The 21,521-nt window shown below is 39.0% G+C and overlaps 1 protein-coding gene and 1 long non-coding RNA gene across 2 annotated transcripts in view; one reads left to right on the plus strand and one right to left on the minus strand.

Moving 5' to 3' along the window:
- Positions 1-15,304, minus strand: part of DHX15 (DEAH-box helicase 15) — a 50,641-nt gene extending 35,337 nt beyond the window's left edge. The window contains exons 1-3 of the mRNA XM_061192137.1: positions 15,077-15,304; positions 8,770-9,205; positions 5,635-5,828 (exon numbers count right to left, since the gene is read on the minus strand). Of these exons, the coding sequence (XP_061048120.1) occupies positions 5,635-5,828; positions 8,770-9,205; positions 15,077-15,147 (701 nt within the window). The 5' untranslated portion in view covers positions 15,148-15,304. The remainder of the gene's footprint in view (positions 1-5,634; positions 5,829-8,769; positions 9,206-15,076) is intronic.
- Positions 15,305-15,509: 205 nt separating this feature from the next.
- LOC133092057 (uncharacterized) overlaps positions 15,510-21,521 on the plus strand; it is a 50,709-nt gene continuing 44,697 nt past the window's right edge. Inside the window, exon 1 of the long non-coding RNA XR_009701016.1 lies at positions 15,510-15,762. This is a non-coding gene — a long non-coding RNA (uncharacterized LOC133092057). The remainder of the gene's footprint in view (positions 15,763-21,521) is intronic.

Below are 21,521 nucleotides of genomic sequence, written 5' to 3' on the forward strand. Positions count from 1 at the left end.
CAAAATACATTTGGTATGTGTTTCAGAGTTAGAGATCTAATCAAGCAAAAGAAATTAACAATAGAAAAATAAGGAAACTAAATCATTTTTTTCAAAATATACTGCCTATTCTGCAAATTTTCGTAACTTTTGAAGGAAATATTCTCCCATCTTCACAACAGAATTTACAAAGCTAGGATCAATGTGGAGGTTCTACTTAGTGTTTTTTTAAAATTTATTTGGCTGCGCCAGGTCTTAGTTGCAGCATGCGGATCTAGTTCCCTGACCAGGGATCGAACCCGTGCCCCCTACACTGGGAGTACGGAGTCTTAACCATTGGACCACCAGTGAAGCCCCCTACTTGGTGTTTTTAAAGATGTTGGCATTGTAAACAAAAGAGACTTCTATAACTAATCCCTTGTGAGTGCCTAAGTATAAACACAAGGGTCAAATGTAATACTATATGCAGACCTTTAGGAAATCAAGTTAGCTTTCTATGAATTAACAAAAGCCAAGAGAATTTTAATTCTAAGGTGACAACAGTGATTTTTTAGTCTCTATGACAGGAACTGCTTAAGTGGTAAATAGCCACATTCACTCTTTATTCCCACCCCTTTCTAAAGATCCACTAAAACTGCCTTTCCCTAACTTCAGTGCTACACTTGAATTAGAACAAAGCCTACCATAACAGATGTTCAATAAAGTAGTTTATAATTGATGTTTGTATAATTAATGACCAGATATCTGTTTCCACATCTTACCTCCAGTCCTAAAATAATATTTGGATTCATTCATTAATTTCATATTGACAAGTAACGTCAATGTTTAATTCAAGCTAAAACCCCCAAATTGTAATTCAATTGTTGTATTAAAAGGAACTTTATTAAATTGGTTTTATAAGTCTGTTTTAAATTAACCGGGTTAACTGGTTAATAAGATCCAATAATTTCTCAAACTGGAAATCTACCACCACTATCAGCAGCAGCAAGAGTAGAAATGTTGACTTAGCACTTGCTGGGTAACAGGAATTACTCCATGGGCTACACACAAATTACACATGTGATCTGAGAACAACCCTAAGATGTAGTTGTTATTATCAGTTCCATCTTCTGAAAAAGGAATAAGCTCAGGGGAGGTTAATTACGTGGCCAAAATCACAGATAATAAGTGGCAGAGCTAGGACACAACTCAGGCACTGCAATCCTAGAGTCTGTGCTCTACAATCTCTTTCCTTTTGCTTCTCTTCTCAAGTCAACTTTTTAGAACAAGACTGTCTTGCTGGAAACCCACTCTGGAATCTCTAAGTAGTCCTTATGCAGCTGGTGCTTCGAACTGTTGTTTCCAGGGGTCCCAAAGAATTTGCTATGGCAATGTCTGGTAAATCCTCCCCAAGGGTCAACCTTAGATATTCTATTTTACTGAGTTCTTATATTTGTTAAATATTTTTGGATTCTCTTTCATCTTCTTACCTAGACTGTCTTTTGGAGATTAAAAAATTCCGCAAGTTTCCGATCCATGTTCCGTGGAAAAGCACTTCTTTGGCTGGTTTGCTCAAAACTTCTCTCCCTCAAGTTTTACAAAGGGCTTACCACACCTTAAAACCCAAGGCTTTATTTCTCCCCGTCACTTAATTAAATTTCAGCTATGTCCTGTCTTTTAACTTTCCTTGATCTTCTAGCATCTTGTCCTGAAGTTATATAAAAGATAAACATCTCAGGATAGTGCACAGTCATACAGAGCTAAAAGCATGTGTCCTCCAATAAAGAGCTGCAACACTTTCTGCTTCATCAACATTATTCTGGGTTGAATTCTTAGTCTTGTGACATCCCAAAATTGAAATGAATCTGATACCCAAAAGCAAAAGATTCAGAATAAAAGGCAAATTATGTACATCAAATCACTATACCTTCTCCACCAAGACAAGTTTAAACAAATCAGGGAAAATGCCTTTCCATGAAAATTCTACCCTTTCCATGATTATATTTAAGATTCACCCTTAGTCTACATTGTAGTGACAAATTTTCACACTCCTCTGCTGCCCCTTCCGTGTCCTCAGAATTTTTTTTTTTTTAAAGGATTCATGCACAAGACATGTCTACAGATACAGACACAAACTCTCTTCCCAAAGGGTTTATGTTCTAATTAGGCAAGGAAAAAACCAAAAAACAAAAAAAAAACAATCTTTGATCATCCATACTGTCTACAAACCAGTCCTGAAATATCTCAAAAGCCATCTGCCATGGAAATGCTGATTCACACAAATGAGTTGGATACTTTAAATAATATGCAGACTACAGTGCCTTCAAGTAAAAAGTATGATTTTTTTTCCCCTTCAGAAAATAAGTTTTTAAAAATGATGTTCCATGTGCCTAGAAAGATCTGCTTCTCTGTACCCCAATCCCTACTCCTGGCAAACCATTACTTTCAGTTCAGTCCTTGCCTTAAAATTCTGCCTTCTCTTTTCTAGTCTCAACTGAATTCTCAAATGATGCTTTCATATACACTCCAAAATTCTCTTTCAGAGCCTAATCATAATTTAAAATTTTATATTTACTTTTTTATTTGCTTTATGTAGACAGGAACCAGATTTACTACTATACCTAGCACTGCCCAACACACAGAAGGTACTCAATTATTAACTGACTGAATGAATGACTAAGCATTACTTGTGTAAATTACTGGATTCCCTCAATATCACAATCTCTCAGTAATTTGGCAGTTTGAGGAAAAAAAACAAAAAGGAAGCATACCACCTAAAATAACAGTAAAATTAGCTACTAAATTAATAACTTAAATATTATGATGTTTTCCCAAAAGTTCAAGACTACTAAACTGCTCTATTCCCTTAAAAGTTATCAGCTCCTTCACAAAGAATGAAGAATGGATTTCTTAAAATTTGTTACAAGTCCAAGTACAAAGTGCTTAAAATCCTGTGCAAAACTGTTATCAACCTCTTCCTAACATTAAAATGAATTAAGATATTTTTCACTGACTCATCACAAATTTGGCAACTTAATCTTTCTGACTATTCTGCTCTTATAGCTACCTCATGAGGTACCCCTCCCAATAATGTGCATTCCAAGATGGCCAAAGGAACATAAATATACTGCAAAAGAAATACTTCAGGGAGGAAAAAAAAAAAAAAGATGGGAGCAGGCAAACACACAACAAACAAAATATAAAAACCATTTAGCAGTGATGGTTTTGAAAAGTAACCTGTCTACTGGGACTGGATAGCTATTTAAGGCTAGTCTAACATACTGTGCACTAATTTACGCTAGATCCAACCCTCTAAAATAGCACAATATTAAACCTAGAACCTAGACATATATGTGTCCCAAACACTGAAGAAACTATCTTTGGATCATTAATCTGTATAAAGATGATTTAAAGATATAATTAGGCTGAAGTACTCTCAAACTTATTTAATTAGTAAACATGTATTTGTTCAGTATACACAATGAATCAGGAAGGACATGGTTAAGTTCTCAGCTCCTGAGACAGAATCTTTATAAGTTAGTCCTCTTTATCATCCTTCTATGGTGAAAATTAAAGGCTTCTTCTGGCTACACAGTAGATACATAAGCATTTTATATCTATATATGAAAATAGTTTATGGAGAGTACTGATAGTTGTCTGATGTATTCACTCTTCCTACCCAATTAACTATGTAACCGATCCTCATTAAGTTAAAGCTTTAAATGTTTTGAACACTGGGTTCTCAAGAAATGAGTTGATAGATGACTATACAAAATACATATAGGGATTCATAAGACACTGCACTTAATGGAGCACTCCCTTTAGTTAAAACTACCACTAACCCTGTACTAATAGGATTTGATATCACTTAAAGATAATACTAAGTTAGCTTCTAGCTCTTCAGAAGATTCTAGAAGAAATTCCAATAAGCTTACCCTGTCAAGAATTAAAGTTTTTTTAAATTTTATTATAGCCTCCAGAAACCATTCCATTAAGAAAACATCACAATGCCAAAGATACTTTCATTTTCAGCTATCAAATTTGTTACTTGTCACTCCCTATTAACTGAACCAAAATCTTTCACAAGCATACACCTTTTAAAAGCCTACCACTTCCTACTACAAACATACACACATTCTGCCCCAACACTGCATGTAACTTTCTCATCTCCGAATTTCCAAATTCTGTTCTCCCTGCTCAACTGTGGCTTTAAAAAAAAAAAAATTCAATGTATACTGAATCAAATTTTAGAATATTATTCCTCCTAAAGATGAGTAAAATCTGCCTTTTATTATCCTCAACTGCTTGACATTCTCTAATCTTAAATAAAAAAATCGTAAGTTAAGATTTTGCTTATGTAGTGTTTTCGTCAATTATACTGTAATTACAACCAACCAATAATGTGACTACCACTAAACTAAAAAGATTTATTCAATGAAGATTAAGGTTTAAGCCAAAAACATGTCTCAAAGTCATAAAGACAAACTGAAGTAAACACCTAAGTTCAACTGCTATTAAAAATGAAACAATCTGAAGTTCTAATAAAATAATATATCAAAGAAACTAAGAAATTGAAATGAAACTTGAGGGTAACAATGTTCTGATTATGGAAAAATTTTAAGTTGTGATATCACAGTTACATTTCAAGAAATCTTATCTTCACGAGAGATGCACTGAAATATTTACAGATGAAAGTATATGATGCCTAGGATTTACTTCAAATTATATGGGACATATAAAAGGTTGAGATATGGATGAAATAAGATTGGCCAAGTTTGAAGATGCAAGACAAATAAACATGAGTTCATTACAGTATTATTCTACTTTTACATACATTTGAAGTTTTCTGTAAAATATACAGTTTCCCCCATAACACAGTATGTACTCTGCCATCAAAGACTCATGTCACTGTCCATGTAACATTTTATTCCCAATTGTCTTTTAAAAACAGCCTGAGGGAGAAGATTGTATCATGACAAGGAAATTGTTTTTAAAAAATGATTGAAATGTTATACGTACACAGAATAAACAGAAGTTAAAAAAAGGGGAAGATTTTCAAAAGAATTACCATCAGGCAACAAACATCACTACTTATGCAGAATGGAAGTGTTAAGATGAAGATAAAAAATTAGGGAAGTTAAAGAAAATGTTAGAAAAAAGCTCAGCATGGTTGTCAATCATGTGCACCATGGTATAATGAAGAGGAACGAGGTCTTTGAGGAGACTCCAAGAGTATATCACAAGACAAAAGATTCCTCCTTTTAGCTCATAACATATGCATGGTAATAGCTGTACAGTTAACATTAAAAGCTCTCTCACCCAAATAAATCATACCCCTTCCCACACATCATTCATTCTAAAAGTAACTGTCTTTTACTAAATATATCACTTTACTTTTCTATCATATTTAAATGATACAACATTTCACCTAAGATATTGCACCAAGTAACTAAAAAATCTGACCTTTGAACTCCAATGACCACTGAATAGCTATACATATATTACTACCAAGAAAAAGAATCCATATTAAAAAGTCATCTAGTAAGCATAAGAAGGTCTAATCTGGATTATTCTAAAGTTAGATGGCTTGAGACTCCACTAGCAAAGTCCCCTATCTGGTGGCAGAAAATAAAAACAGAGGGGAAAAAAGTGTTCATTTTTAAAGATAGTACTTACTTAAGAATGGTTTTTGCACTACTGCAGTCTTCAAATCGAATGGAGTAACCAACTTCCTGGCCCAACATCACATCCATTTCATCAGCAACTCTCTGGGCCACACTCATTGCAGCCACTCTCCTGGGTTGGGTACAGGCAACTCCTCTTTTGGGTCCTGGTAATGATCGCATGTACTCCACACACCACTGTGGAATCTATCAAATAATTTCACATTTAAATTAATTCTACTCTGCCTGCACATCAGGTATATTTAACACGAAGTGTTTGATCTCATTCTAATAATTTTAAACAAAATTCAATTTAGGCACACCACAAATTATTACTTATGACTTAAACTTATAATAGCATGAGCTCTCCAAGCCGAGCAAGGGTCATGTATAACACTGATATGTCATAACTGTACTCCTCAGTGAGCTAGGTCCACTGAGGCTTTGCTGAATATGCTCTATGGTGTCAATGTTCCACCACCAAGCATTTCTCTATGCACTGGAAAAATTCCAACTTATGAAAATTCTACTTCATAACAAATGTTAGTTCCCAAAAATATTCTAAGAAACTGTAACTTAAATTCCTATACAATTTAAGTTACAAATTTAGCTCATACTTGGTAAGCCAGCAGAATCTAACTCCTATCCTTCTCCCCTCAGAAGTATGCACAATGGCAACACCTTAGGTACATCTTAAAAGTTAATTTTAGTTAACTATCAATCTCAAATTCAATAGGACCTATAGAAGCAGCAACAGCACTTCCCTGAAGGAGGGCAATGAAGGGTAAACAAAGAAAAAAAAAAAAAAAAAAAGACCAACAAGCATAAGTAGTTGGTTGTTGCCATGATGACGCTGCATTTCCTGGCTGTTCCATTATCAACAGAAACTAAGAGATCTGCTAATTTAATGGTTCTCTACTCACTTACCTGGGAAAGAACCATGGGAAAAATCTAAGTGCTTACTACATTAAATTGGAAACCACTCCTACAAGAAAGACATGATGGATCTCCATCAAAGCCTCCAAAAGCCTAACAGATTTTAATGCTACAGGAAACATGGCATTTTTTTGGTATAGGATTTGTACAGTTATATTTGAAGAATACTAGTTGTACTATTACTACATTTTAGTTAGGTTCCTTCTGCAATTTTGTTTGGAGAATTTCACTTTCTGATAGGCACAAAAAGATAACCAAAAAATGGCTAACTATTCTTAATGGTTTTGAGTCAAAGTTTAATAGGAGTATGCGGAAAAAGCATTTGTGTAAAATTCACTATTTACACTGTTGTTTCCCTTTGAATCCCCCAAATCCCTGCAATCCTAGGTATCCATGTATCTTAAGTATTTAAAAAAAAAAAAATACTAATCCAAAAAATCACAAATCTTGTTTTGAGTTCACTTGCCCTTCTTCTCCACTAACTGCTACTAAATAAACTCATCTCTGAAATAAGGTTAATCATATAAGACCACAGAAAAGTAATATGAAATAAATATAACTTTGGCTATGAGACAAAGGGACAGAGTTTTAAATACTGAATCCACCTATATCTACTGTGTAACCTAGGGCAACCCACTAAACCTCTCATAAATCAAAGCCTCATTTTGCTCATCTGTAAAATGGTGATTAACAACTTCCTTGCATGGCTGTTGAAAAACTTAAATGAGATAATACAAAGTACACAGTGCCTGGCTTTACCCAATTGCTGACTAAATGGGTGCTATTAATCCTACACAAACTAGATAAACCAGATGAAATAATTATTAAAAATATAATATTAATAAGCTTAGAGTTACATCTTTTCATGTTATTTCTTTATATTTCCATAAGGTGATAAAAATAAACCAACAGTTTTAGCTTCTAACATCAGCATTACATTTCCTCCATTTAAAAAGAAAAACCATACTCACTAAGGCTCAGTCTTTTATATAACAAAAGCCTCCAATCTGGGTTGCTATTGTAGCCTTCAAAATGTCTCCATGAAATACTCAAAATGATAGATTTGTGGCATTGTGTAACTTAAATTATGCACATACAGGATAACCTGTATATGCAGTATGCTCAAATCTAAACATGTTCATAGGTACATAAACATGGAAAATCAGGCCCGTAGGAAACATAGCAATTATTTCTGCATGATAAGTAATTATTAAATTCATTTCAACACTTTCTTGAATTTTCCAAATTTTCTACAATAGCCAGGGGCTGCTATTTTTGTAAAATCTAAGAAATTTTCTGATGGGTCAGGCTCAAGCATCTGAAAATGAAAATATGGTTACCTCACTCATAGCAAGAAAATGCAAATTAAAAATTACACTGAAATACCATTTTTCTCCTGTCAGATTTGCAAAAGTTCAAGTTCAGTAGTACACTCTAGTGGTTTCCCACATATGCTCTCATACATGCTCACGGAACAGTAAACTGATACGTTCCCTATAGAAGGCTATTTGGCTGTACGTTCCACAATTATAATCGATCTTCTGACCCAGTAATTTCTACTTCTGAGAATTTATCCTAAAGATATACTTGCCCATGCAAAACAACCATTAGAAGCAGCCTAAACGTCTATTACATGGGCCTAGTAAATAATGGCTCATCCATGTTTGAGAAGTATCCTAAATATATTTCTAATACAACACTAACGTGTGTTTAGTTCAGGGGTGGGGAGGACGGGGACACTATTGCATTGAGGTCACAAGTAAAAAGACTTTACTTAGCTCTTCTATTTTTTAAAAGAATAAATAATATTCACATAGTTCAAAACAATTATAAAAACAAAGAAATGAAAATGACAAAAACAAAATCATTCCAATGGTTCAGCTCTCTCCACCCAAGCATTGGAAAACAAACCTTGTGCCCCCAAATATGTACCACCCCAGATTCAAAGTGGGTGGGAGAGTATCACTGCCATAATTTACATAATAAAACTGGAAAAAACAGCACCGCTGTTTTTCCAAAGAGACTCAGGAAAATAGGTACTCCCTACAGGATTCCGACCCCGTAAGTCACTAAAAATTGCTAAACATAAAAGCAGCTATGCTTCAAAAAGTTCTGACAGACAGCCAATGAGAATAACCACCAGAACCAAATACGCAACATTTAGTAAACATAAACATTAATAAAGTACGGACTGTGGTATTCAATAACTCACCTGTGTTGTTTTACCAGACCCAGTCTCACCAACAAGTACAAAGGATTGATGTCTAACCAGAATATCTGTAAACCTATCCTTGTATTCCCAAACAGGGAGCTGAAGCCGTTTCTTCAGAATATCATAGTATCGAGGCGTATGGGGTAAGTTGGTAAATGGATTAATGCACTGTGGAAGTGATGTGTGTCCTGCATGTCCGGTGTGTGTAGAATGAGCAGAATGTGTTGAATGTGCTGAATGTGCCGAGTGGGTTGAGTGAGCTGAATGGGAAGCTTTTAAAGGTGGTAATCCAGCACTGATAAGCATAGCATTCGTGGAAGCTCGCAATTCTTTCTCCTTTTCTTTCTCCCTCTCCCGCTCTCTATCTCCTCTATCTCGTTCTCGTTCTCGATCTTTAGACCGATCTTCACGATCACGGTCACGATCTCGATCCTTCCTAAAAACAAAAAAATAATAATAATAAAAAAAATTTACAATTAAGATTCCAAATTTTACGCAAAATGTTCATAGCGGCGTTATAGTCACAAGAAAGTAAATGTCCAACAACCAAATAAACTGATATAAAACTCGAAGTATCAGAAACAATGAAAAATAACTTGTAATCAAGGATTCTCCATGCCTAATCCATAAACATCTTTCCCTTCCTTGATGATGCTTCAAATTCTATTAAGGAACAGTCTCTTTCCACCTTTAGCCATCAGCTGAGATAACACAAGAACTCATTCTGCATGTAAAATCCTTTCCTTCTTAGAAATTAAAGACTGAGGGCAGTGTGGGAAAAAGGTAGGGACAAATTAGGCAAAAAGAGAATGGCATCAGTCTTTCCCAGATTCCCCTTCAGGTTACATGAAAAGGTATTTTCACACTGAAAGTATGTTCAAAATTTAGCAAGAACTAAGTCTTTTATTGCTTCTGGCCTCAAAGACAATTCCACCTCACATTACAGTAATACAAACAAAATTCAGAACAAAATTCTGAGTTAAAGAATTAGCAAGTTTGTTTTCCTAAGTTAACACTTTCCAAATTTTGTTCAAAATGCATCTATTGCTCTATAAGGAAAACGAAAACTTTTTATTCTTGTTTTCATTGTTTACTCTTGCATGTATCCTTAACAGCAACAGTAAAAAAACACTGGGAAGTACTTTGTAAAACCTATGTATACTTTGATCATCCATAAAGTGAAAAGTAGCTCATTTAAAAACAAGCTTCACTGAACACTACTAACTTGTTTAAAATGTTTAAATTATGCAGATGACCACCATATTAATCTTAGGTCATTTAGCCAATTCTAGTATCTACTTCTAGATACTAGAGATGATCCCTAACCAGTAAGAATTTTAAAATTATCTATGCTTATTCATTTTACTAATCTAGTTTACTTCAGACTAAATCCTATAGCAGACAAATGTGCCACAAGGTGTTTGGACTCAGATTTGAAATAGTGAGGCAACATGGAACCATGACACAAGCTGCTAAACATGTCATTGTTCCTTATCCATAACACACAAAAGACATACAAATTTCCCATGCCCCAATTATCAGCAGCAGACTAGGGAAGACCATTCATTCTGATGTAATGGCACATCAGCTGGGCAACAGTTACTCCCCTTGGTAGAATACAGCTAAAATGCTGAGCCCAGCATGAGTTAGGATGGTTCCCCAATTACAAAAATGGTAAGCTGACCAATTATATTTGATATTGTCCCTTCTAAAATAAATAATTCTATTCCACAGGAACTTGCCTAAGTAGAGAAAAACCTTATTATATGTACACAAATATTCATACACACATATATTTTTTACATACATATAATCTTTTCATATATGTATATATAAAAAGCGATTCTCCCTTCCCCCAACCGAATGTTCCCTTCTACAGAATTACAGGACATACAAGCTAGGACCGAAGCTTCTCATCCCATCTGGCATAAAGAGAAAGAAATCAAAGGAACCTAAAGGATAACCTACTCAGCATACAAAATGAAGTCCCATAACTCAGAACTTAAGCTTCCTGGCCTATCTTCGCAATATACCATTAACCATCCTTTCTTTGCTTCTCTCATTCTGCTCCAGTTTAAGGTGCTTGTAATTAAATAAGTATTTGCACAGCCCGAAAATGTGAATGAGAAAAAGTTTACAACAGGAAAGATGGATACATGTCCAGCAAAGTGAGAAGCACTGTAGTCAGGAATGGATTCAAAGACTAGACATTTTATAGTTCATAGAACATAAAGAATCCTTAAAGAACATCTGGTCTAAATAATGCATGTTTTTCAAGGGCCTACTTCACCAGAAACTTTATTACCAAAAATAACTGCAACAGAGGAAGCATAAAATACATTCTGAAGACACAAAGATTAACTGCTGACCATGAATTGGGGTTTAACTCTGATGTAAGAGTAAAAGGAGCACGAGCACCTAGATCACAGCTGCATAACCACTGGAAAGGTATAAGCCTCAATTTACTAATCTGCAAAGCGAGAAGTATTGATAAAATAGTCTCTTAGATTAAAATAAGAAAGCAAATTCAATCACCTAGAAATATTGCCTGTGATTCAAACTATCTACCTTCAACAGGAAAGGGAAGATAAAAATTAAGGGTCGGGGGGGGGGGGGCCCTCAAACCCACTGCTTCATAAATATATGCAGAATATTGTGTACATGCATGTTTTCTTTTTTAAATAGCCACCTTTATTATAAAGGAGTTTGTTACTTAGAAGATTTACTAATCGAGGTATAATGCTTAAAAAACTAATTATCAAAGCAGTGATCACTTAGCCACAATACTGGCAGGGAGAGACACAACAGGACACAGTTGTTTAGCACGTGGTTCAGTATTTTATCTCAGCTTAATCCTGGCTCAGCACTTAAGCTAACTATATGACCAAATTTATTTCTTTCCTCATCTATAAAAAGCTCTTGTGGGGTATTGCAAGGGTTAAATGAGTTAATATATATAATGTGCTTAAAGTAGTGCCTGGAACATAATAAATGCCCAATAAACATTGGTTATCATTTATTTTTTAAATTTAAAATACCACGTTAAAATTCTACATGGAGTAACAGAAACTAAAGAAATGCCAATGATGATGTAAATTGGTTATCAAAATCAGAGTATTTTAAACAAGCATTGTTTTTAATCTGGTAATCTCACTTTCAGGGACTTCTAGGGATATAAGTACACATAAGGATGTTCATCACACTTTTCACTTGTAAGACTAGGAACCCATCAAAACATCAGTGAAGAGGAAATTGGTTAAATAAGTTATGATACCCCTTTACAAGTGGAATACTATGCAGCCAATGAAAAGAATAATGTATATCCATTCCACAGTTTATGACACATTTCTGGGTGAATTTTAAAAAAATCAAAGCACAAATAATACATATTAAAAGATCCTATTGGTATCAAACAGGATACCTGTGAATAAATATGCAGAGATCTAAAAAAATTTTCATCAAGGGATTAAATAAAGATGGGGATAAAGATTTGATAATTTTTTTCCCTTTTCTTTATATCTTTATGAATGGACATTTCTTGTGTTCCCTGGGGCAAGTTACTTAACCTCATCACAGAACTGCAGTGAAAACCTGTTTATAAAGCACCTGAAATAGTTTTGGGAACACTGTACGTATGTTGTCTTATCTATGTCTCACATTTTTAACCGAAAAAATTCTTATCAGGCAGTAATATCAGAAACTAACATCAAAGTGAAAAATGTTCCTGTTTTCAAAATTTGTTTCCATATTTCAACAGTAAGTTGTCTTCTGGTTAATAATTTTACACAGAAAATGTTGTGGGAAAAGTGGAAAAAGGAATAAGGTCAGTATGTAACAGAAACCTTCAACTTCTCTACCTGTTTCCAAACTTAAAATATAGCAAGAGTAAATAAAGCCATATATAGTTTGGGAGCATGAATTTGAGTAAAATCTCTCACTGAATTACCTTCCCTTCTGAGTAGCGGGGAAAATGGGGCATCCATGTTTGGTAGTGGAGTTCACAAGACTGACAGACCTACCCTCTCAGGTAAAACCACCTGCTACTTAGCAGGGCTTAAAAAAAAAGAAAAATCTGCAAGACTGCATGACAGTCAACAAAAGTAACTTGTTAAATTATTAAATATGGAAAAAAAAAACCCTAAGCACTAATAAACACTCTAAGCCCACTGCTAAAGAAAGTTCTATCAGAAATGACATTCAGGTGACATAGAAATGAGTATACAAATGTCCCTCCAAAATATCTCAGAACTTGAGCTTTATTCCAAAGATGAACTCTCGTTCATTTACAGGTAGATGTCATATATAATATCCAAGAGAATCAAAACGTCACCACCAAAGACTTAAAAAGTCCACATTTTTACTAAGGATGTCGGATTTGCAAGGAAACGGGAACAAACCCATGTACATATCATGGGCCCACTAATCCCCAAAAAAGCATTTAAATGGTGCACATACACACAAATACTAGTAAGTGAATTCATTCCTTCCCCGTATATTTTTTTCCAATCTGAATTCTGTGAGAGGCATTAGTTGCATCTTAGCCAGATGACAAGCAATTTATTTTTGCTTCACAGGAACAAAGAACCAAGTGTTCCCTACTTTACCAACCCATTGTAAATGTCATTAAAATAGGCTGTAATGACTCTTAACTACAGTCACAGTCTGTGTGCTGTATCGGAAAAAGCAACAGGCTAAGATTGAAAATTAAAGATCAAGGTTCTAGATCCACCTGTAAACTGTAAGGTTGCACAAGCCACCTTAACAACTGTGGGTCTCCATTTCTCATCCCTCAAGTGGAGCCGAGTATACTCTCTTTAAAGTCACTTCCAGCTCTAAGGAGCCTGTGACTTGTAGCTCAAATGTGCTAAAGTTCTGCTGTGTGTGTTGGGGTGAGGGAGAGAAAGCTGACATCGAACACTGTAAACTAAAAAATTTACACGATTAAAATGTTATGTATTTATGCTTTCCATATTCAATATACGGAAAGCCACCAAAAGGTATACCCTATCCTGGCTTATACTCCCCAGACACAGACACCTCAATCAACCGAAAGGAAGGACTCTGAGTGAACAAAAGTTATACAGACTTGACACAGTGATTCTGCACACGTACACACACAATAAAATGCAAAGTTATGCAAAGTATTGAAGATATTCAGACTTTCATGGCTCTGCCTGAATTATCCAAATAAATCTCTGTACTTCAGGAACGAAAGTACACACTGGACAAGAAATGATTTTGATGCAATTGCTAAGGTTAACTGTTAAATTCCTCTGCACCTTTAAGAAAAGGTAAGTAGAAAGGAATCTGAAACACCACGGGCGTGGTCTATTTCAACTCCCAAGCAACCTCCCGACGGGCGATATTTTGCCGTAAACACTAAAAACTTTTGAAAAGGGCCTTCTTGTTTCAAAAGCTACCTAAGAACGAGGGCGGGGGAGGGACACAGAAAACAAGAACTTATTGGAAAAAAAGAATGCCTTCTAATTGCTATCCCGGGGATGCCCAATAACTACTGTTTCGGCCAAAGCAGGAAATAAAGGAGATGGCGGGAGCGTGGGCAGAGAGCGGAAGTTTGCCTAGTATCTACTTTGAAGTGTTTGAATGGACCGAGGCACGCACTCTCCCGCCAAAGTATAAACTCCGCGGCTCCAAACCACCAGCCCTCCAGCCCATCAGGTATACTCCACGTTTTCCTTTCTCCCGGCTGGCCCTCTACTCTCCCCTCCCCCGAGAACTCCTCGTCTGCACGCCTCACTCTACTCCCAGCACCTCCATCCCAGCCTACACCAGAATCCACGCGCTTCGGTCACTTTCCGGCCTCCGCTTCTCCCCTTGCTGGGCGCCCAGCCGCCCCCCAAGGCCCTTTCCCCGACCCCAATGCCTGAGAAGTACCTGGTGCCCTTGGAAACGATTACTCCCGCCGCGCCCTCCCCCACCCTCTCCCCGGGCTCCAGGCCTTACCAGGAGCCCAGGCCACGAGGTCCGCGGTTCCCTCCCGTCCGCTCCCCTCGAAGTGACTCTTGCTCGACTCCGCCCGGGGAGGAGGCATCCTACTGGCCACGACAGGCCTCTCCGCTCTCCCGACTGGGCCGGGCGGCCACCGCGCCACTCAGCTCCCCGCGCCCTTGCCGGGCCGAACGCCTGAGGGTCCACTCTCCCGCGCCCCGCCGCCAGTGACCCGAGCCCAGAGGGAAACAAAAGGGTCGGGGCCCGTGGCCCGCTCGGCCTAGCCCTCCCTGGCCCGCTCGCGGCCGGGACCCCAACAAAGCCTGAGCCCCTGCCTCGCGTCCCCGGCCTGGCTTACCCATCGGTCCCCGCACGCTTCTTGCCGGAGGGGTAATCCTCCCCCAGGTCCAACCGGTGTCGCTTAGACATCTTCGGACTCTTCGAGCGGGCGGTTACGAAGGAAGAAAAAAAGAGAACCTAGCGGCTCTATCGGTGCAGTCGAAGGCAGCTACAAAACTCTGGAGGACCCCCACCCCTCCCGCTACAACAGCCTACACCGTGCGGCCGGAACCAGGAGCTAAAATGGCGGCGGCGACGAGGGCTGGGCCTGCGCGCACGCTTCCGCGGTATGCTGTGCGTGCGTGCGTGCGTGCGTGCGTGCGTGCGTCCGTGGTGCGCGCACACGCATAGGAGGCGGGAACTCCAGCCCCGCCCACCGCCTCGTTGACCCGCCCTTCTTCCGCCCTCCCTCTGGCAGGCATTTTCTGCCTACTGGGCGGGTGCTAGGCGGGTTGGCACCTTGGGCCCTTCACGGCCCTCCAATTTAGGAAATTGAGAGAAGAGGAAGTCTAATCCTAGTTAGGAAATCCTATCCATCTGTATTACCCTGGCATTAGGGGAATCTGAGACCCACAGAGGTTGAAAAACTAATCGAGATTATACAGCTGATAAGGGACAGAGCCAGGATTGGTACCCAACTATAACTCCAGATCTAGCACTTGAAGCCACTGACCGGACATTCTCAATTGCAGTGGGGAAACTGAGGTGAGAAAATGTCAAGACTTACCATAATCCATTTTGCCTTTTTTTTTAAATTGTTTATTTTATACTATAGTTGATTTAACATTTTGCCTCTTTTTACCAAGCACGGACAGATTGCACTCAACCTATTGATGTTTTTACTGGAATAGGGAAAATTGGCAGTAAGGGTATAACTTTTTCCTGTGTGCATATTATGTGCTTCCACGGTGTTAACCCTACCTCTATTCTCATTCTTACAGTAACCCTGCAAAGTAGGTGTTATTTAATAGATGTGGACACCAAGACAGAGAGGTTATGTCACACAGCCATTAGGGCTGTCCCTAAAGCCATAGCAAATTGGTGGGGTAGAATGACTTTATGACTTTTGTGACTCTCTCCCACCAGAACCTATCTGCTTGCTCAGTTGCATTCATTCCCAGAAGAAGCACACAAGAAAAAGATCTGTGAACCAACCCAAGCCGGGTGATTTATGTAGTTTGTGCAGTGGTCATTTGGATGCCCTGGAAGACCATATTAGGGTTCTTATCCAATCCTCAGAATTGCAATCTCTAAGGTTAAATACAACTCTACATTGCAGCTTATAAAGATAATTCTTTTTTTTTGTACAAAATGCACATTCAAAATCAGCCCAAAGAAAAGTGAGTATCTTAACTTATGAAATACCCAGTACAACTTTCTACCCTAAAAGTACATTAACAGCATATTGACTTTTGTTGGAGATCATGATGCATAATCACTGAATTGTAAACCTGGAAGGGTTTCCAGCTGATCTTCTCTTTCTGCTTCATTTTCCAAATGAGGAAATCTAAGCCCTGTGATGACCAGGTTCACCAGTTAGTGTCAACGTCAGAATTAAAATCCAGATTTCACTCCCACATTTCCAGGCTCAGGTCTCCAGGTTCCCAGTTTGAGGGATACTATAAAGTGCTCTAAAATTTTGGAGAAACAATGAGGGAAAAGCTTAGAATTCTACCTGCAGAAATGCTCCACCCTAAGAGGCATCAGCCTGTCATAAATGTGCAAGGAAACTTGGTAAAGGAGGAACTGAAATCAAAGTGATAAGACTTCTTCCTTGGGTCTAGTGTATATTTAAAGAAAACTGTAACCTAATCAATTGTGTTGTGACCTGAATGACTGAAGAGAGGCTGTATTTCCCTAAGGATAGTGGCCTTTCTGGAATCTACAACAGGGGAGCAAAGGGCCAGAATCTGCCAGGATGTTTACACTCTCTGTGAGGAGGGGTAGAGTTCTGGATCTGAATGACTCACCCTGGATTTTCAGGCAGAACGGTCCCTAGAATAGAGAAGAGCTATCCACCAGCTCCCCTACAGCTTCCCAGAAATGTTGCCAGAGGAGATTTCCTTTACTCTTACTCTACGAGACAACTCTCCAGTCTATTATTTGGTCTATGGCATGAGTTTACTCACCTAGAGGGAATGTCTTACGCAGCTAACCAGCTCCAGGTGTCAAGCCAGAGGTGTCTCCCAACCTAACTTAATAAATAATATTAGCTAACACATATAACACACACATATACTGGGTCCCACACACTGTTTCTTATATATATTAACCTATCAGATCCTTACAGAACTTTAAGCTGGGTGCTATGAGTTAGACTTGTTTACAGGTGAGGAAACTGATGCACCAAGAAGCTGAGTATTGTGGCCAAGATGACAGTTTTGGATTCATCCCAGAACAGTCTGTGTGCTTAAGGGGTACACGGTAGTGCTGCTGATAAATAGGTATTCTTATCCCACATTATTCTTCTAGGGTTTGGTTATTGAGGATAAGTTTCCCCAGTCAGACAGACTCAATGTGAACTGATAAGTTTCTACATTGTCAAAGGGGAGGACACGTTTACAGAGCTCTCAATGAACGGGTCAGGATTTAAAAGACTTGAACCCACTCTGCCTCCAGAGCCACATGATTAACCACTGCACTTTGTCACTATTATCTATGCCTTAATTACTTCATTTACTTATTCACTCCACAAATATTTATTAAACTCCCATGTCAGGCATTGAATTAAGTGCTGGGAAAAAGAGAAGAACAAAATAGCCATAGTTCCTGCCTTCATGACACTTATCAGAGGGAGAGAGGCAGGCATTAAACAGATAAATACACAGGTAACTATATCTAGTAAGTGTTTTTAGGCCATGTGAGAGCATATAACAAGTGGCCCTTATCTAGAGTGAAGGTTAGGGAAGACCTCTCTGAGAAAGGGACATTTAAACAAAGACCAGAAAAAGCAGTACAAATTGGTCAGGCAAAGAGGTAAGAAAGCATTTCCAAGCAGAGGAAGCAGCCTGTGCAAAGGCTCTGAAACTTTCAAAAGTCAGGTGCAATCCACAGACAGAGAGAACATGAGTGCAATGAGATGAGGAAGACATGATCCTGCAGATGCAAGAAGGGGCCGTTTCACTCAGAGCCTGAGTTGTCCTGCTAAGGATATTAAGACTATCCTTCCCAAGAGCAATAGGAAGACATCAAAAAGACTTAATTGGGAAAATATGATCACTTGTGAGGATTTGCCAGGATCAGCCGGCCAATCTCTCTTTTTGAATTCTCTTTAGTTGCAAAATGCTTACAAATTCAAAACAATCTTCAGTAGTGCTTTTAATCACCCTGTCCTCTCTCTACCATTTAATAGAAGCTGTAACAAAGTGTAGTGGGCACTATGACTTGCCATGGAAATTCTGCTTCAAGAATGAAAGACATCCCTCAGTTTCTAGGAGTGCTACTTGCAGGCAGTACTCAACTGTCTGCTCCCTTCAGGAATTTCCTTGGTTAAAGAGAGCTGCCTGGGACTTCCCTGGTGGTCCAATGGTTAAGAATCTACCTTCCAGTGCAGGGGACACAGGTTCAATCCCTGATCGCGGAACTAAGATCCCACTTGCCACGGGGCAACTAAGCCCATGCGCCGCAACTACTGAGCCCGCACACTCTGGAGCCCACACGCCACAGCTAGAGAAGCCCACACGCCACAACTACTGAGCCTGCACCTTCTGGAGCCCACGCACTGCAACTAGAGAGAAGCCCGTGCGCCAAACAAAGAGCCCAAACACGCAACAAAGGTCCTGCATGCTGCAACTAAGAAGCAACACAGCCAAATAAATAAATAAATAAATAAATAAATAAATAAATAGAGATGCCCAAGGGCAGCCTGAAGACGCTGTGGAGGTATAAACACCTGATCCCTTTACGTAACTAGGAACAACCGTGAGCTTTGGCGCATCAGAGCTCCCTGTGGGATCAGCTGAGGCTGTTATTATTTATGATGGCGTCTCTTGCACCACCATGCATTTTGGCCACTAACCACCCAGAGTTAGCTCAGATGCCATGATTTAAGGGCACAGTCTCCAGTAAGACTGCCCTTACTCCAGATGCCATCCACAAGCTCAGGGACCCACAGGCCACCTGTACTTCTGACCAACTGGCTACAAATTTGGGGTTTCCCACAACCTACTCAGGTTCAGTAATTTGCTGGAATAATGATTCACAGAACTCAAGAAAGTGCTATACTTACGATTACAATTTTATTATAAAGGATACAAATCAGAATCAGTCAAATGAAGAGATACATAGGGTAAAGCCTGGGAGGGTCCTAAACACAGAGCTTCTGTGCTCTCTCTCTGTGGAGTTAGGACATGTCACCCTCCTGACACATCAAGGTGTTGTTCACAAACCAGGAAGCTCCACTGAGCTTCAGTGTCCTGAGTTTTTATTGGGGTTTCATTACACAGCCATAATTGATTGAATCACTGGCCCCATGATGGAACTCAATCTCCAGCCCCCTTCCCCTCCCTAGAGGTCCAGAACTTAGGCTGATGTCACATGGCTGAAAGCCTCAACTCTTTTATCACATGGTTGGTCTTTCTGGCATGACCAACCCTCATCCTAAATCATCTCATTAGCGTAAACTCAGGTGTGGTCCGAGGACCCACCATAAATAACAAACTCACTCCTATCCCATGGGAAATTCCAATGGTTTAGAAGTTGCCTCCCAGGAACCAGGGACAAAACCAGTCAAATTCTTTATTATATGACAGCATCACAGCCTAATTTTTCCCTCTGTCTGATCCTACTTTTATGCCTTTCCTTCCACTAGTGTACTCCTTAATAAACTCCCAGAACACTAATCTTTGCTTCAGAGTCTACTTTTCATGGAACCCGACCTAAAAGCTTTGGTGCCAGGAATGGTCCAAGAAAGAAGACACTATGATTGAACTTCGGAGTTGGCCACCAATTTCATTGGCTGGCAATGAGTCAGTGGCAGGTGGAACATAGCTACCACAAGAAAGCAGGGCAATTGTTAAAGCTTTTAACTGTGGTGTACTGGGAAAGATCAGGCACTGTTGCCAAAGTATAGGGGAAATAGTATCTATTCTGTAAGACCATTGGGATTTGATTGGCTATTGCTAAGTAGACTTGATACTTTGAAGAGAGATAATGAAAGGCTGAGTATGATTAATCTGCAAGTCAAAGCTCAGTGTGAAAGCCAGAAGATCTTCTGGAAGCATGTAAAGAGGTTCTCATCTCCTGCAGTGGGAAGACAGAGAAAACTGAGGACAGATCCCAGGACTTAACTGTAACAGTAACAGAAAGCCAAGTGGAAACTTCCAAAGAAGATTATACTCTCCATTTAGGCAGGCATGATATTTCAAGGGTAGATCCCTGGTTGGGAAAGAGTGGGACCCTGACACATGGGATGAGGACATTTAGGTCGATATACATGAAAAATCTCGAACCCTAAATTCTCTACAACCTGCTGAGCCTGCCAAAATGCCCCACTACTTCCTACTAAAAGCTAGTGCTCCTTCCTTGTGAGATAATGAGAGGCCTTCTGTGCAGGATAACATGCACCTCCCTCTGGATGCACCCCCCACATTACCTGCTGATCACTAGGCAATGATTAGAATTAAGTCACGATATATGGTATTCCACAGACATTCTAAGGCTGATAATATTGGAAAGCAACCCCAAAGAAGCTGTAGAACCTACGCAACAAGTACCAACAGAAGCCAGGGAAGTATGCATGTGATTGAACTCTAAAGGTTCTGGATAAAAAGAGAAGAGGGAGGCAGAACATAAAGTCCGATGAGGGAGAATTTATCAATTTGGGTGTACTCTCCCAGGATACGGGTTCACGCAAGAACCCCAGGTCATGACGTGAACACACTCAAGATGTCATCTAGAAGCATGGAAAAAACAATGGCCCAAACTACATCAAGTAAGGTAGAAATGCCGGAACTGCTGTGGTTGACAGTGTAAGGGGGGATTAAACAGCTCAGGTAAGTGAACATGCTAGAGCGAAAATACTTACATAAAGCTGGAAAACTCAGCAGATGAATATATTCCACAGAAAAGTTCAGAGGATACACCAATTAGCAAATCGAAAAGGAATTTCTGGTGAGAGGCATCATCATCACTCATAAATTCAGTGGTGGCTGTCATCGTAGTCCAGGGCTGAAGATAGAAGATGACATTTCAGAACTGGGCTTCCTGAGAGGTAGAGATGATAGCACCCTGTAACACAGAGGTCTTATAGTGGCATTTAAACATCCGAAACCAAGTGGATGCTATAAGGTAGGAGTGCAGTCAAGGGGGCCTGACCCACAGAATTATGGAGATGGTAAACAGAACAAGGCATCTAGGGCAAAATAGATGGACAACCATCAAAGGAAGTCCTCAATCTGAACAACCAAAATAAATCAAGGATGCAAGATCAAGAGGTTAAAGAAAGTTGCCCCAGTGAAAATTTG

This window comes from Eubalaena glacialis, chromosome 5, assembly GCF_028564815.1.
Source record: "Eubalaena glacialis isolate mEubGla1 chromosome 5, mEubGla1.1.hap2.+ XY, whole genome shotgun sequence".
Lineage (NCBI taxonomy): Eukaryota > Metazoa > Chordata > Mammalia > Artiodactyla > Balaenidae > Eubalaena > Eubalaena glacialis.